General features: G+C 45.0%; 13 protein-coding genes across 13 annotated transcripts, besides 22 other annotated features; 1 reads left to right on the top strand and 12 right to left on the bottom strand. All coding sequences in view use genetic code 2, as the record gives it.

Moving 5' to 3' along the window:
- Nucleotides 1-1812: a D loop (control region).
- Nucleotides 1813-1886, top strand: a tRNA (tRNA-Glu).
- Nucleotides 1887-1889: 3 nt separating this feature from the next.
- On the top strand, nucleotides 1890-2366 carry ND6 (NADH dehydrogenase subunit 6). Its single transcript has one exon. It carries the CDS (start codon nucleotides 1890-1892, stop codon nucleotides 2364-2366), a length of 477 nt encoding a protein of 158 aa, YP_009025138.1.
- An 8-nt stretch (nucleotides 2367-2374) lies between these two features.
- Nucleotides 2375-2446, top strand: a tRNA (tRNA-Pro).
- An 11-nt stretch (nucleotides 2447-2457) lies between these two features.
- Nucleotides 2458-2527, bottom strand: a tRNA (tRNA-Thr).
- Nucleotides 2528-2530: 3 nt separating this feature from the next.
- CYTB (cytochrome b) lies at nucleotides 2531-3673 on the bottom strand. The gene has a single exon. It carries the CDS (start codon nucleotides 3671-3673, stop codon nucleotides 2531-2533), a length of 1143 nt encoding a protein of 380 aa, YP_009025137.1.
- A 10-nt stretch (nucleotides 3674-3683) lies between these two features.
- ND5 (NADH dehydrogenase subunit 5) lies at nucleotides 3684-5498 on the bottom strand. Its single transcript has one exon. The coding sequence runs from the start codon at nucleotides 5496-5498 to the stop codon at nucleotides 3684-3686; it is 1815 nt and encodes a 604-aa protein (YP_009025136.1).
- Nucleotides 5499-5570, bottom strand: a tRNA (tRNA-Leu).
- Nucleotides 5570-5637, bottom strand: a tRNA (tRNA-Ser).
- Nucleotides 5638-5707, bottom strand: a tRNA (tRNA-His).
- ND4 (NADH dehydrogenase subunit 4) lies at nucleotides 5708-7085 on the bottom strand. The gene has a single exon. A coding segment is annotated over exon 1 (1378 nt).
- On the bottom strand, nucleotides 7079-7375 carry ND4L (NADH dehydrogenase subunit 4L). The gene has a single exon. The coding sequence runs from the start codon at nucleotides 7373-7375 to the stop codon at nucleotides 7079-7081; it is 297 nt and encodes a 98-aa protein (YP_009025134.1).
- Nucleotide 7376: 1 nt separating this feature from the next.
- Nucleotides 7377-7445, bottom strand: a tRNA (tRNA-Arg).
- Nucleotides 7446-7447: 2 nt separating this feature from the next.
- Nucleotides 7448-7799, bottom strand: ND3 (NADH dehydrogenase subunit 3). Its single transcript is given in 2 exon segments — nucleotides 7448-7625; nucleotides 7627-7799. The coding sequence occupies 2 exon segments, from the start codon at nucleotides 7797-7799 to the stop codon at nucleotides 7448-7450; spliced, it is 351 nt and encodes a 116-aa protein (YP_009025133.1).
- Nucleotides 7800-7868, bottom strand: a tRNA (tRNA-Gly).
- COX3 (cytochrome c oxidase subunit III) lies at nucleotides 7869-8652 on the bottom strand. Its single transcript has one exon. A coding segment is annotated over exon 1 (784 nt).
- Nucleotides 8652-9335, bottom strand: ATP6 (ATP synthase F0 subunit 6). Its single transcript has one exon. It carries the CDS (start codon nucleotides 9333-9335, stop codon nucleotides 8652-8654), a length of 684 nt encoding a protein of 227 aa, YP_009025131.1.
- Nucleotides 9326-9493, bottom strand: ATP8 (ATP synthase F0 subunit 8). Its single transcript has one exon. It carries the CDS (start codon nucleotides 9491-9493, stop codon nucleotides 9326-9328), a length of 168 nt encoding a protein of 55 aa, YP_009025130.1.
- Nucleotide 9494: 1 nt separating this feature from the next.
- Nucleotides 9495-9564, bottom strand: a tRNA (tRNA-Lys).
- A 1-nt stretch (nucleotide 9565) lies between these two features.
- On the bottom strand, nucleotides 9566-10249 carry COX2 (cytochrome c oxidase subunit II). Its single transcript has one exon. The coding sequence runs from the start codon at nucleotides 10247-10249 to the stop codon at nucleotides 9566-9568; it is 684 nt and encodes a 227-aa protein (YP_009025129.1).
- Nucleotide 10250: 1 nt separating this feature from the next.
- Nucleotides 10251-10319, bottom strand: a tRNA (tRNA-Asp).
- A 2-nt stretch (nucleotides 10320-10321) lies between these two features.
- Nucleotides 10322-10395, top strand: a tRNA (tRNA-Ser).
- Nucleotides 10387-11937, bottom strand: COX1 (cytochrome c oxidase subunit I). Its single transcript has one exon. The coding sequence runs from the start codon at nucleotides 11935-11937 to the stop codon at nucleotides 10387-10389; it is 1551 nt and encodes a 516-aa protein (YP_009025128.1).
- Nucleotides 11938-11950: 13 nt separating this feature from the next.
- Nucleotides 11951-12022, top strand: a tRNA (tRNA-Tyr).
- Nucleotides 12022-12088, top strand: a tRNA (tRNA-Cys).
- Nucleotides 12089-12091: 3 nt separating this feature from the next.
- Nucleotides 12092-12165, top strand: a tRNA (tRNA-Asn).
- A 10-nt stretch (nucleotides 12166-12175) lies between these two features.
- Nucleotides 12176-12243, top strand: a tRNA (tRNA-Ala).
- Nucleotides 12244-12245: 2 nt separating this feature from the next.
- Nucleotides 12246-12317, bottom strand: a tRNA (tRNA-Trp).
- Nucleotides 12318-13356, bottom strand: ND2 (NADH dehydrogenase subunit 2). Its single transcript has one exon. A coding segment is annotated over exon 1 (1039 nt).
- Nucleotides 13357-13424, bottom strand: a tRNA (tRNA-Met).
- Nucleotides 13425-13494, top strand: a tRNA (tRNA-Gln).
- An 11-nt stretch (nucleotides 13495-13505) lies between these two features.
- Nucleotides 13506-13576, bottom strand: a tRNA (tRNA-Ile).
- A 7-nt stretch (nucleotides 13577-13583) lies between these two features.
- Nucleotides 13584-14561, bottom strand: ND1 (NADH dehydrogenase subunit 1). Its single transcript has one exon. It carries the CDS (start codon nucleotides 14559-14561, stop codon nucleotides 13584-13586), a length of 978 nt encoding a protein of 325 aa, YP_009025126.1.
- Nucleotides 14562-14569: 8 nt separating this feature from the next.
- Nucleotides 14570-14643, bottom strand: a tRNA (tRNA-Leu).
- Nucleotides 14644-15050, bottom strand: part of an rRNA (l-rRNA) that runs on past the window's edge.

Here is a 15050-nt window from a genome sequence, read left to right as displayed (position 1 = left end):
GTTGTTTATTGTTTGTTGTTTATTGTTTGTTGTTTGTTGTTTGTTGTTTATTGTTTATTGTTTGTTGTTTATTGTTTGTTGTTTATTGTTTGTTGTTTATTGTTTGTTGTTTGTTGTTTGTTGTTTATTGTTTATTGTTTGTTGTTTATTGTTTGTTGTTTATTGTTTGTTGTTTATTGTTTGTTGTTTGTTGTTTATTGTTTGTTGTTTATTGTTTATTGTTTATTGTTTGTTGTTTATTGTTTGTTGTTTGTTGTTTGTTGTTTATTGTTTATTGTTTGTTGTTTATTGTTTGTTGTTTATTGTTTGTTGTTTATTGTTTGTTGTTTATTGTTTGTTGTTTGTTGTTTATTGTTTGTTGTTTATTGTTTGTTGTTTGTTGTTCGATGTTTATTGTTTGTTGTTTAATGAAATTTTAGTGCTTTAAAGTAGTAAAGGTAACATAAAGATATAAGGATACAGTTCATGAAGGGTATAGTATATTTTTAATGAAATTTTAGTGCTTTAAAGTAGTAAAGGTAACATAAAGATATAAGGATACGGTTCATGAAGGGTATAGTATATTTTTAATGAAATTTTAGTGCTTTAAAGTAGTAAAGGTAACATAAAGATATAAGGATACAGTTCATGAAGGGTATAGTATATTTTTAATGAAATTTTAGTGCTTTAAAGTAGTAAAGGTAACATAAAGATATAAGGATACAGTTCATGAAGGGTATAGTATATTTTTAATGAAATTTTAGTGCTTTAAAGTAGTAAAGGTAACATAAAGATATAAGGATACAGTTCATGAAGGGTATAGTATATTTTTAATGAAATTTTAGTGCTTTAAAGTAATGTAAGGTATACGAATATGATTTGTAAAAATTTTTTGATATACTCGTTAAATTTTTAGTTGAAAGTTACCTAGTTGTGTTTTGGAACTCAAAGAAAATTAGAGGAAGTAAAATAAGTAGAAAGTGGAAAAAAATATGTCTAACAAGCATTCATCAAATAACACCATGTTAGGGGTTAGTGGACACACCAACAACCAAATGGAAAACAAAGTGCACAGTGTAAAAATGATTCCACAAATACTCCAACCGTCTCATCCAGTGACGCCTGACCACGAATAATAGGCCGATGACGCGTCTGTATGCTCACGTCTTCGATGGCAGCGCCGCGGTGCACCGGAGGGCAGCCTGAAGAAGTTTAGAAGAAGAAAATTACTAGAGGCGCCCCAGGCAATCCAGATGCCGCGATCACGGGTGAGAAGCAGACAAGCATCAACCAAATGGCTGTGTGAAGAGAACCGAGTGCTAAGTAAACCGAGCCATGGCCGTGACCGAGGAACCAGAGGCGCAAAAGCGCAAGTTGGGATAGGGTGTAGGGGGAATGAATGGTCTTGAAGGTAGTAATGTAGAACCTTATATGCGGCGGGTTGCTGATTTCACGGGAGAAGGCCGCCTAATAAATACCCTGGTCCTTTAGATACCGGCACATCAGGAGATAGTTTCCCTTTTATGGCCAGTTACCATTCACTTACCACTGCTCAAGCACAGCCGTACCTTTACTCCAAAGTACATGTACAACCCACCTAGCCATGGTTCTAAAACAGGTTACGTTACCTTTCCTAAACTCATTACAGGTTTAGTCCTCTAAGTAGAGCAGTGGAAATTAGGATCTTTTATCCAGGACAGTGTATGGGTTTAGTACATGCAGGTAAATTTATTTCTAACATTTCGGGAAAGAAGGGGGCATATAGACCAATGCATGCCCATACATAGAGCTTGTTTGAGCAGTTGAAATGTATGGGGGGGTGAAGGGGGGGGGGTTCCTGTAGTTGAAGTGTTAGTCAGCGGCGGCTTTTCAAGCCGCAGGTCTTGGAGAGAAGCCAAGCAGGAACTGCTATGACTTACTTCGTAATTTTTCTTGGGGTGTGCTTTGTTGGGGGGGCAGTTGCTTCGAATCCGTACTATGGGGTTGTTGGTTTGGTGTTGGGGGTTGTAGGGTGCGGATGATTGTTGAGTTTGGGTGCTTTTATTTCGTTGGTGCTGTTTTTGGTGTATTTGGGTGGAATGTTGGTGGTCTTTGTGTACGTGTTGGCGGCGGATTTTCCGGAGGCTTGGGGGGACTGGCGGGTTATGGGGTACGGTATAGGGTTGCTTCTGGTGTTTGCTGTTGGAGTGGTTGTAGGAGGTTTTGTGGAGTGTTGAAAGGGTGTGGTTACTGTTGACTCGGGAGGAGTGCTCGTTCGGTTGGATTTTGGTGGAGTGGCTATGTTCTACCATGGGGTGGGAATGTTTGTGGGAGGTTGGGGGTTGCTGTTGACCCTGTTTGTGGTGGAGTTGGTGCGGGGCTTGCGTGGGGCTATTCGGGCAGTTAGGTTGGGGGTCAGAAAGTAGTTTAACTTGAAAAATGCCAGCTTTGGGAGTTGGTGATAGAGGTGTGAGCTCTCTCTTTCTGAGTGGGTGGGTGAACTCTAAGAAGGGGCGTGGTCTTCATTCTTTGGCTTACAAGGCCAATGTTTTTAGTAAACTATTAGAGTGTCTTAGAAGTTTAGTATTTTGTTCTCTAGAGCCCCAGTGGCGGGGAATAGGATGAGGAGGATTGTGAAGTAGGTGATGGAGGCTAATTGGCCGATGATGATGAAGGGGTGTTCTACTGGTTGGCTGCCTACTCAAGTTAGGATGAGGAGGTTGGCGACGAGAGTTCAGAATAGGAGTTGGGAGAGGGGCCGGAAGGCTAGAGTACGTTGTTTTGATTTGTGGAGGAGAGGGATTAGGAATAGGATTAGTACGGATGCTGCCAGGGCTAGTACTCCTCCTAGTTTGTTGGGGATAGATCGGAGGATGGCGTAGGCAAATAGGAAGTATCATTCTGGTTTGATATGGGGAGGGGTTACTAGGGGGTTTGCTGGGGTGAAATTTTCTGGGTCTCCTAGGAGGTTGGGGGAGAATAGGGCTAGGGTTGTGAGTGGTAGGAGTATAAGCATGAAGCCTAGGATGTCTTTTGTGGAGAAGTAAGGGTGGAATGGGATTTTGTCGCAGTTTGATACGATTCCTAGGGGGTTGTTTGATCCTGATTCGTGCAGGAAGGTGAGGTGGATTATGGTGAGGCCTGCGATTATGAATGGGAGGAGGAAGTGGAGGGCAAAGAATCGTGTGAGTGTGGGGTTGTCTACTGAGAACCCGCCTCAGGCTCATTCTACTAGGGTCTGTCCGATGTAGGGGATGGCTGAGAATAGGTTGGTGATGACGGTGGCCCCTCAGAAGGATATTTGTCCTCATGGCAGGACATATCCTACGAAGGCAGTTGCTATTAGGGTGAGTAGGAGGATGACTCCGGTGTTTCAGGTTTCTTTGTACAGGTAGGATCCGTAGTAGAGGCCACGGCCAATGTGGAGGTAGATGCAGATGAAGAAGAATGAGGCACCGTTTGCATGTAGGTTGCGAATAAGTCAACCGTACTGTACGTTTCGGCATGTATGGGCGACGGATGAGAAGGCTAATGTTGTGTCTGCAGTGTAGTGTGTGGCTAGGAGTAGGCCGGTCAGGATTTGTGTTGTTAAGCAGATGCCTAGGAGGGACCCAAAGTTTCATCAGGCAGAGATGTTTGGAGGAGTAGGTAGATCGATGAGGGAGTTGTTGATTGTTTTTAGTAGGGGGTGGGATTTTCGGAGGTTTGGGGCCATTAATTTTGGGTCTATATGTTGATAGGACAATTAGGATGGATAGGGCGAATGTTCCTAGGTATGTCTTGATTAGTCCGGTGTGTAGGGTGGTTGAGGTTTTGGTTGCTATGAGTTGCAGGTCGGCAAGTCCCTCGGGGCCTATCTTTTTATATCAGGATAGGTCGATTAGGTGGGAGGCAATGTTTTGTCCGCTGCTTAGTAGGTTTGTGGAGTTAAGTCGATGTGTTAGGGGGTTGAAGTAACCTAGTGCGTTTGAAAAGTTTGAGAGGGTGTTTTGTTTTGGTTGAGTTAGGGTGTGGGTTATGTTTGAGAGTTCTAGGGCTAGAATGATACCTAGGATTGTGAGGATGATGGCTGCGGTTTTTGTAGCTGTGGGTATGGTTATTGGGGGGGTTTTTGTAGGGATGAGGTAGGATGTAATGAGGAGGCCGGCTATGATGCTACCTAGGGCGAGGCGGGTGATTGGGTTGGTGACGGTTGGGTTGTTTTCGTTTATTGGGGAGGTTGTAGGGATGCGGGTAAATCCTGTTTGAACTAGGAGGGTTATGCGTAGGCTATAGGTGGCGGTGAATGATGTGGCTAGGAGTGTGAGGAGGAGTGCTCAGGTGTTTAAGTAAGAGGTGTTTAGGTTTTCAATGATAAGGTCTTTTGAGTAGAATCCGGCTAGGAATGGGGTTCCTATTAGTGCTAAGTTGCCGATAGTCAGGCAGGAGGTGGTTTTAACGAGTGTTTTTTGTAGGCCCCCTATTTTTCGGATATCTTGTTCTCCGTTTAGGCTGTGGATGATAGACCCTGAGCATAGGAATAGTATGGCTTTGAAGAAGGCATGTGTTGAGATGTGGAAGAAGGCTAGTTGTGGAAGGTTTAGTCCAATTGTTACTATCATTAGGCCTAGTTGGCTAGATGTGGAGAAAGCGATGATTTTTTTAATGTCGTTTTGTGTAAGGGCACATGTGGCGGCGAAAAGTGTGGATAGGGCTCCTAAGCATAGACATAGGGTGAGAGCAGTTTGGTTATTGGTGAGTATTGGGTGGGTGCGGATGAGGAGGAAGATCCCGGCAACCACTATAGTACTTGAGTGGAGTAGGGCGGAGACTGGGGTTGGGCCTTCTATGGCTGCAGGTAGTCAGGGGTGTAGTCCGAATTGGGCTGATTTTCCTGTGGCGGCGAGAATGAGGCCTAGGAGGGGCAGGGTGGGGGTTTGGGTGTTGGTAAAAGCTTGTTGGATTTCTCAGGTGTTTATGGAGGAAGCAAGTCAGGCTATGCTTAGGATAAGGCCGATGTCCCCGATTCGGTTGTAGAGTACAGCTTGGAGTGCGGCTGTATTGGCGTCTGCTCGACCTTGTCATCAGCCGATTAGTAGGAATGACATGATTCCTACGCCTTCTCAGCCAATGAATAGGAGGAATATGTTGTTGGCGATGGTTAGAGTTAGTATGGCGATTAGGAATATTAGGAGGTAGGAGTAGAATTTTATGAGGTATGGCTCTGAGTGTATGTATCATGCTGTGAATTGGAGGATGGATCATGTTACGAATAGTGCGATGGGGAAGAATAGTATGGAGTATTGGTCAATTTTGAAGCTGAGGGGGATTTTAAAGTTTATGATGAATTTTCATTCTCAGGTGGAGGTAATACTTTCTGTGCCTGAGTAGAGGAATAGTGTTATTGGTATTAGACTAATTAGGAAGGCGGTTTTAATGGTTCGTGTGATGGTGGTTGGAGAGTTTTGGAAGTTTTTTGATAGAAGGGGGAGTAGGGTGGGGGTTAGGATGACTGTTAGTGTGAGTAGTATTGAGGTGCTGAGAAGTAGTGTGGGTTCCATTACTTTTATTTGGATTTGCACCAAGATGAAGTGGTTCCTAAGACCAGTGGATTGCTGTTATCCTTTAAAAGTAAGGGGGGCTGAGGTTTTAGACTCAGATACAAGAATTAGCAGTTCTTGTTGGTTGAACCTCCCCCTCGGCAGGTAAGAAGGTTTTAACTTCTATTTTTAGAGTCACGGTCTAATGTTTGGGTTGAAACTATACTTGCATGAGGGGAGTCCAGAGATGATTTCTGGTTTGAGGATTAAGAGTAGTATGGGGATAGTGTGGAGGGCTATTAGGAGGTGTTCTCGGGTGTTTGAGTTTTGGATGGATGTAATGTGGTTTGGTAAGACTCCTCGTTGGGTTGTTAGTATTATGAATAGGGTGTATGAGGCGGTTAGGAGAGTTGCGATGCCAGTTAGGATGATTGTGGGTGTAGATCAGTTGAATAGTGCGATTATGATGGTTAGTTCTGCTATTAAGTTTGTGGTGGGGGGTAGGGCTATATTTGTGAGGTTGGCTAGGAGTCATCAGGTGGCTATGAGTGGTAGTAGGGGTTGGAGGCCTCGAGTGAGTAGTAGGATTCGGCTGTGTGTGCGTTCGTAGTTTGTGTTAGCGAGGCAGAATAGTATGGAGGAGGTTAGGCCGTGGGAGATTATAAGGATTATTGCTCCTGAGAATGATCAGTGGGTTTGGATTAGACTTGCAGCGATGACTAGGCCTATGTGGCTTACGGATGAGTAGGCGATGAGGGATTTTAGGTCAGTTTGACGTAGGCAGATTGAGCTAGTTATTAGTGCTCCTCATAGGGCTAGGGCAATAAATGGGTAGTGCAGGTGGTTTGAGAGGGGGCTTGTTAGGAGAGTGATTCGTATAATGCCATATCCTCCTAGTTTTAGAAGTAAAGCGGCAAGTAACATTGACCCTGCGATTGGGGCCTCTACGTGGGCTTTGGGTAGTCATAGGTGGAGACCATATAGGGGGGCTTTTACTATGAATGCTATTAGTAGGGCCAGGCCTGATAGAAGGCTGGATCAGGAGGTTGTGAGGGTTGGGTGTGTGAGTTTTAGTATTGTTAGGTGAAGGGTACCAGTTTGGGTGTGTAGGAATAGGATTGTGATTAGTAGTGGCAGGGAGCTGATTAGGGTGTAGAATAGTAGGTAGGTACCTGCGCTTAGGCGTTCTGGTTGGTTACCTCATCGTGTGATTAGTACGAGGGTTGGAATAAGTGTGGCTTCGAATGAGATATAGAATAGTATTAATTCGGTGGTTGAGAATGCTAGGATGATGAATGGTTGGACTATTACTAAGGTTGTGATAAAGATTCGTTTTCGTGGTGAGGGTTCGTGCTGGAGGTGATTTTGGCTCGCTAAGATCATAAGGGGAAGTAGTCAGCATGATAGAACTAGTAGGGGGGATGAGATTTGGTCAATGCCAGTTCATTGGGTTGTGTTTTTAAGTGGGTAGTACGTGGGAGATAGTCATTGTAGGCTGAGGGTAGCGATTAGTAGGCTGTGGGTGGTGGTGTTAGTTCATAGGAATTTTTGTGGGGATAGGAGGGTTGTAGGTAGGAGTATAATTGTTGGGAGGATAATTTTTAGCATTGTAGTAGGTTTAGGTTGTGTAGGTGGTCTGAGCCATGGGTTCGGGTGGAGGCTACTAGTATTGCTAGGCCTGTGCCAGCTTCGCAGGCCGAGAAGGTAAGTATGAGTATAGGTATTAGGGTGGGGGATATTGTTTGGTTTTCGATGGGTCAGATTGATAGGGCGATATATATAGATAATATTATGCTCTCTAGACATAGGAGGGCGGAGATTAAGTGTGTGCGGTGGAATGCTAGTCCTAGGCTGCTTAGTGTGAAGGCTGAGTAAAAGCTTAGGTGTGAGAGGGACATGGAGAAAGTCATAGGGTTTGACTATGGTTTGTTGAGTCGAAATCAACTGTCTTGGTTAGACTAACTTTCTGTTTATTCTGCTCATTCTAGGCCACCTTGTGTTCATTCGTAGATAAGTCCTAGGGTGAGCAGGAGGATGATGGTGGAAGCTCAGGTTAGGGTGGTGGTGGGGGATTGGAGTTGGATAGCCCATGGGAGGGGGAGTAGGAGTGCGATTTCTAAGTCGAAGAGTAGGAATAGGATTGCTACTGAGGAAGAAGCGGATAGAGAATGGGAGTCGAGCAGAGCCGAGGGGGTCGAAGCCACATTCATAGGGGGATAGTTTTTCGGAATCTGGGCTGGTTTGGGCTAGTCAGAAGTTTAGTGTGATTAGGAGTATACATAGTGCAAGGGATAGAGTTAGTATGAATGTAATTATGTTAATTGCTCTTCTCTGGAGTTTTACCAGATTTTAGAGATTGGAAGTCAATTGTAATTAGTATACTAGAAGAGCATGATCCTCATCAGTAGATTGTTATGTAGAGGAATAATCAGATGATGTCTACGAAGTGTCAGTATCAAGCTGCCGCTTCGAATCCGAAGTGGTGGTTAGATGTGAAGTGGAATTTGATTAGTCGTAGGAGGCAGACTGATAGGAATGAAGATCCGATAATTACATGGAGACCATGAAACCCGGTTGCGACGAAGAAGGTTGAACCATATACTCCATCGGCGATTGAGAATGGTGCTTCGTAGTATTCCATTGCTTGGAGGGCTGTAAAGTAGAATCCAAGTAAGATTGTGAGTGTTAGTGCGTGGATTGCCTGTTTTCGGTTGCTCTCTGTGATGCTATGGTGTGCTCATGTGACGGTGACTCCTGATGCTAGGAGGATGGCTGTGTTTAGTAGAGGAACTTCAAGGGGATTGAGGGGTTTAATGCCTATTGGGGGTCATTGTCCGCCTAGCTCTGGGGTGGGTACTAGGCTGGAGTGGAAGAATGCTCAAAAGAAACCTAGGAAAAAGAATGCTTCGGATGTAATGAATAGGATTATTCCGTATCGCAGGCCTTTTTGAACTGTGGGTGTGTGATGGCCTTGGAATGTGCTCTCTCGTACGATGTCTCGTCATCATTGGAGTATAACTAGGATTATGGAGAGTAGGCCTAGGCTTAAGAGTTGTAGGGAGTTGTGGTGGAATCACATGGCTAATCCGGAGGTTGTTAGTAGGGCAGCGGCTGCCCCGAAGATGGGCCATGGGCTTGGGTCTACTATGTGGTAAGAGTGTGCTTGGTGGGCCATTAAATATTTTCTTGTAAGTATAGGCTTAATAGGAGGACGAAAACGTAGGCTTGGATTATGGCGACGGCTACTTCTAGAATGGTTAGTGGGAGTAGGATTAGCGTGGTTAGGGCTGATACTGCAGGTAAGATTGGGAGTAGGGCGGTGGTAGCTGTGGAGATGAGCTGAATGAGTAGGTGGCCTGCTGTGAGGTTTGCTGTTAGGCGGACGCCTAGAGCTAGTGGACGGATGAGTAGGCTGGTTGTTTCAATTATGATTAGGGCAGGGATAAGTAATGTGGGGGTTCCTTCGGGGAGTAAATGTCCTAGGGACATTGAGGGCTGGTTTCGTAGGCCTGTGAGTAGGGTGGCAAGTCAAAGGGGGAAGGCTAGTGCTATGTTTATTGATAGTTGTGTGGTTGGAGTGAAGGTGTAGGGTAGTAGGCCTAGCAGGTTAATTGTTAGGAGAAATATTATTAGTGATGTGAGGATTAGAGCTCATTTGTGGCCTGCTTTGTTTAGTGGTATTATCAGTTGTTTTGTGATTAGGTGGAGGAATCATAGTTGAAGGGTTGAGAGGCGGTTTGTGATTCATCGATTGTTGGGCGAGGGGAGTAGTAGGGCGGGGAATAGTGTTGCTAGTAGAATTAGGGGGATCCCTAGGAGGCATGGGCTTGTGAATTGGTCAAAGAAGCTTAGGTTCATGGTCAGGTTCAGGAGGTGGTTTTAGGGGCTACTTTAGGTTTGGTGGAGGGAGGGTTGGTAGTGGTGAATGATAGTAGTTTGGGTTGGATGATTAGTGAGAAGACACTTCAGGATATGAGTAGAATAAAGAATCATGGGTTTGGGTTGAGTTGGGGCATATCATTAAGGAGGGTAGCGGGTCCTCTGTCGCTAGCTTAAAAGGCTAGTGCTGTTACATAGCTTCTTAATGATTAGGATAGTATTAGTGATGATCAGTTCTCAAAGTGAGAAAGAGGGGCAGATTCTACTACGATTGGTATGTAGCTGTGGTTGGCACCGCAGATTTCTGAGCATTGGCCATAGAAGATTCCTGGTCGGGTTGTGATGAATGAGGTTTGGTTTAGTCGACCTGGGATTGCGTCTGTTTTTACTCCTAGAGTGGGGATTGCTCATGAGTGGAGGACGTCACTGGCTGTGATGATGATGCGGATGGGGGATTCTATAGGAATAACAACTCGATGGTCAACTTCTAGTAGTCGGAAGTGTCCTTGTGGTAGTTCTGCTGTGGGGATTATATAAGAGTCAAATGTTAGGTCTTTGAAGTCTGTGTACTCATAGGTTCAGTATCACTGGTGTCCGATTGCTTTTAGTGTCAGGTCGGGTTCGTCGATCTCGTCTATTATATAGAGGATCTGTAAGGATGGGAGGGCAAGTAGGATGAGGACAATTGCTGGTAGGATAGTTCAGATTAGTTCTACTTCTTGAGCGTCAACGGTGTTTGAGGATAATTTCTCTATCAGTATGAGTGCGAGGAGGTATAGGACTAGGCTGCAGATGGCTAATGCGACTATTAGGGCATGGTCGTGGAATTCTACGAGTTCTTCTATAATGGGGGATGAGGCGTCTTGAAATCCGAGTTGGGAGTGGTTGGCCATGTGGGGTGTATGGGGATTTCACCCATGATTTAGTCTTGACAAGGCTATGTAATGGGTTTACTAACACCCCATAAGAAAGAAGCATAAGTGGTTTAATGCGGCTGGCTTGAAACCAGTGTATGAGGGTTCGATTCCTTCCTTTCTTGTACTTGGACAAAGGCTGGTTCTTCAAAGGTGTGATATGGAGGAGGGCAGCCGTGAATTCATTCAACGTTAGTGGCTGTTAGTTCAGGTTGTAGGACTTTTCGTTTTGCTGCGAAGGCTTCTCAAATTATGAATATTAGTATGATTACTGCTGTTATTGAGATGAGTGAGCCGATGGAAGATATGGTATTTCATAGAGTGTAAGCGTCTGGGTAGTCGGAATATCGTCGTGGTATGCCGGCTAGTCCTAGGAAGTGTTGTGGGAAGAAGGTTAGATTTACGCCTGAAAACATTACTCCGAAATGGGCCTTGGCTCATGTAGGGTGCAGTGTATATCCTGTGAATAGTGGGAATCAGTGGGTGAAGCCCGCCAGGATTGCAAAAACTGCCCCTATGGATAAGACGTAGTGGAAGTGGGCGACTACGTAGTAGGTGTCGTGTAGGGCGATGTCTAGTGAGGAGTTTGCTAATACGATTCCTGTTAGCCCTCCGATGGTGAACAGGAAGATGAAGCCTAGGGCTCATAGTATTGGAGGGTCTCATTTGATAGTTCCTCCGTGTAGTGTGGCCAGTCAGCTGAAGACTTTGATGCCAGTTGGAATTGCAATGATTATAGTAGCAGATGTGAAGTATGCTCGGGTGTCTACGTCCATTCCTACTGTAAATATATGGTGAGCTCATACGATGAAGCCTAAGAATCCAATTGATAGTATGGCTCATACTATGCCTATATAGCCAAATGGTTCTTTTTTACCCGCGTAGTAGGCTACTACGTGGGAGATGATTCCGAATCCTGGTAGGATTAGAATATAGACTTCTGGGTGGCCGAAGAATCAGAATAGGTGTTGATAGAGGACTGGGTCGCCACCTCCAGCGGGGTCAAAGAATGTGGTGTTTAGGTTTCGATCAGTTAGTAGTATTGTAATACCTGCAGCGAGAACTGGGAGTGAAAGTAGAAGTAGGACGGCGGTAATTAGGACGGATCATACAAATAGGGGAGTTTGGTATTGTGATAGGGTTGGGGGTTTTATGTTGATGGCGGTTGTAATGAAGTTGATTGCTCCTAGGATGGAAGACACCCCTGCTAAGTGGAGGGAGAAGATGGCTAGGTCAACTGAGGCTCCGGCATGGGCTAGGTTGCCAGCTAAGGGTGGGTAGACTGTTCAGCCCGTACCTGCTCCTGCTTCGACTGTGGATGAGGTTAGTAGGAGTATAAATGATGGTGGAAGGAGTCAGAAACTTATGTTGTTTATGCGTGGGAATGCTATGTCGGGGGCACCAATTATGAGTGGTACTAGTCAGTTTCCGAATCCCCCAATTATGATTGGTATAACTATGAAGAAGATTATTACGAAGGCATGAGCGGTGACGATCACATTATAGATCTGGTCGTCTCCTAGGAGCGTTCCTGGCTGGCCAAGTTCAGCTCGGATAAGGAGACTGAGGGCGGTTCCAATTATACCGGCCCATGCTCCGAAGATTAGGTATAGAGTACCGATGTCCTTGTGGTTGGTTGAGAATAATCATCGAGTAATGAAGGTCACAGGTAAGGTTTAGGGTAAGATGGCTGAGTGTTATAAGCGTTAGGCTGTAGTCCTTTTTACAGGGGTTTAATTCCTCTTCTTACCGGCCCTGTGGTGAAGTTCATGTTGAGTTGCAAGCTCATTGATGTACATTAAAAGTGTGCCAGGGTCTGTTTAGACGGAAGCCTGTTAGGTTTGGGCATCTAGCTGTTAACTGGAATTTTGCGGGATCGAGGCCCGCCTGTCTAGGGTTTGTGGGAAGGCCCTAGCTTAGTTAAAGCGTCTGAGTTGCATTCAGGAGATGCAGGTTAATGTCTTGCGGGTCTTAGCAGAAACTAAGAGGGTTTAACTCTTGTTTAAGGCTTTGAAGGCCTTCGGTTTAATAGTGATCCTAAGTTTCTAGATGGTGGTCAGGATTATGGGGGATAGTGGTAGTAGTAGGGTTGATGTTGTGGCTAGGATGGCGATTATGGTGCTGGTAGGTTTGTTAATATGCCATTGTTTCATGTGGTTTGTTGAGTTCGGCGGGAGTGTAACTGTGGAGTAGTATGCGAGGCGGAGGTAGAAGAATAGGCTCAGTAGAGAGAGTATCGCGATGATTGTAGCTGCTGTGGTTAATTCTTGTTTAGTGAGTTCTTGGATGATAAGTCATTTAGGTAGGAAGCCTGTTAGTGGGGGAAGTCCTGCTAGGGATAGTAGTGTTAGTATTAGGGTTGCGTTTAGAGCAGGGATTTTTGTCCATGAGGTTATTATTGTGGACAATTTTAGTGCTTTGGTTTTGTTTAAGGTGAGGAATACAGTTGCAGTAATTAAGGAGTAAAGGTAGAAGGTCAATAGTGTGAGCTTTGGGTTGTAGACCATAATGATGGTCATTCAACCAAGGTGGGAGATGGAGGAGAAAGCTAGGATTTTTCGTAACTGTGTTTGGTTTAGTCCTATTCATCCGCCTAGGGCGGCCGAGGCGATAGCCATGGTGGAGAGTAGTGTTGGATTTAAGGAATGGGATGTTATAAGGAGGATAGTGATTGGGGGAAGTTTTATTACGGTAGATAGGAGTAAGGCTGTAGTTAAAGTTGATCCTTGGAGGACCTCTGGGAATCAGAAGTGAAAGGGTACTAGTCCGAGTTTTATTGCGATTGCGGTTGTTAGTAATAGGCAGGGTGTTGGGTGGTTTAGTTGGGTGATGTCTCACTGTCCTGTGAATCATGCATTTATTAGACTTGAGAAGAGAACTAGCGCTGAGGCAGCTGCTTGTACGAGGAAATATTTGATTGCGGCTTCGATGGCTCGAGGGTGATGGGATTTTGAGATAAGGGGGATAATGGCAAGGGTGTTGATTTCTAATCCTGTTCAGGCTATTATTCAATGGTTGCTTGAAATTGTGATGGTGGTTCCTAGTAGTAAGCTTATTGATGATAGTAGTTTTGCATGGGGGTTCATTAGTAGAGGAAGGGGTTGAACCATCATTTTCGGGGTATGGGCCCGATAGCTTTGTTAGCTTACTCTACTAGGAAATAATATAAAGGAAGTATAGAGAGTTTTGATCTCTCTTGTGTAGGTTCGATTCCTGCTTTTCTAAGTTTTGTGGTAGGAAATGAGAGGACTGGTATACCTCTATGTTCACTTTATCATAGTGACCCTTGATGTTCGGGCACATTTCCTTGGTTTCTTAGAAAGGGAGGGATACCTGCGTAGGAGATTGGTATGCTGGTGTGTCAGAGGCATAGTGCTAATGTTAGTGGGAGGAAGTTTTTTCATAGTAAGTGTATTAATTGGTCATAGCGGAATCGAGGATATGAGGCCCGAATTCATAGGAAGCCGGAGGAGAGGAGCAGTACTTTTGTGGCGAGGGTAATTGAGAATAGCTCAGGGGGGAGGTTAAGTGGGCTGGGGTTTAGGAATAAGATGGTGGTTAGTGTATTTATTAGTATAATGTTAGCATATTCGGCTAGGAAGAATAAGGCGAACGGTCCGGCAGCATACTCTACATTAAAACCGGAAACTAGTTCGGACTCTCCTTCTGTAAGGTCAAATGGGGCGCGGTTTGTTTCTGCAAGTGTGGAAATGTACCATATTATTGCAAGGGGTCAGGATGAGAAGATTAGGTAGAGTGGTTCTTGGGTAGTGGCTAAGGTGTTTAGGGTGTAGTTACCGCTTAGTAGGATGATGGATAAGAGGATAATGGCTAATGTTACTTCATAGGAGATGGTTTGTGCTACTGCTCGTAGTGCTCCGATTAGGGCGTATTTTGAGTTGGAAGCCCATCCGGACCATAGGATTGAGTAAACTGCCAGGCTAGACATGGCTAGGAGAAAAAGAAGGCCCAGGTTTAAATCGGCAAGAGGGAAGGGAAGGGGGAGGGGGGTTCAGATTGTAATTGCCAGGAGGAGAGCTAGTATGGGGGTAATGGTGAAGAGAAGGGGGGAAGAGGTAGAGGGGCGGATGGGTTCTTTGATGAATAGTTTTACCCCATCTGCTACTGGTTGTAGTAGGCCGAAGGGGCCCACAATGTTTGGGCCTTTACGGGATTGTATGTAGCTTAGGACTTTTCGTTCGACTAAGGTTAGAAAGGCTACTGCGAGTAGGATTGGGATAGCATAGGATAGGGACATGATGAGGTAGGTTACGGCAGGGGATCAGGTCATGGGTTTGGGGCTAGGGAGAGGATTTGAACCTCTGAGTAAAGGGCTTAAGCCTTTTGCATTTACCGAGCTCTGCCACACTAGCTTGGCCCTTATCTAGGGCATGGGGGTTAGGGCGTCCTCTTGGTAATTTAGTTGGGTTCATTACTTATGGGGGAGGCGTACTTGTGGCATTGGCCTCACTTTCCCGGTCCTTTCGTACTGGGGGAAGTTCGTCATAGATAGAAACCGACCTGGATTGCTCCGGTCTGAACTCAGATCACGTAGGACTGTTAATCGTTGAACAAACGAACCCTTAATAGCGGCTGCACCATTAGGATGTCCTGATCCAACATCGAGGTCGTAAACCTCCTTGTCGATATGGGCTCTTGAAGGAGATTGCGCTGTTATCCCTGGGGTAGCTTGGTTCATTAATCAATTGTATTGGGTCTGGTTGCTGTTAGCACGTGGAGGTGTTGCTCTAGGTTAAGAGGTGTGGTCTTGTTTTTGGAG

This window comes from Egretta garzetta, mitochondrion (genome assembly GCF_000687185.1).
Source record: "Egretta garzetta mitochondrion, complete genome".
NCBI lineage: Eukaryota > Metazoa > Chordata > Aves > Pelecaniformes > Ardeidae > Egretta > Egretta garzetta.
This window is presented reverse-complemented; position numbering and strand designations above follow the sequence as displayed.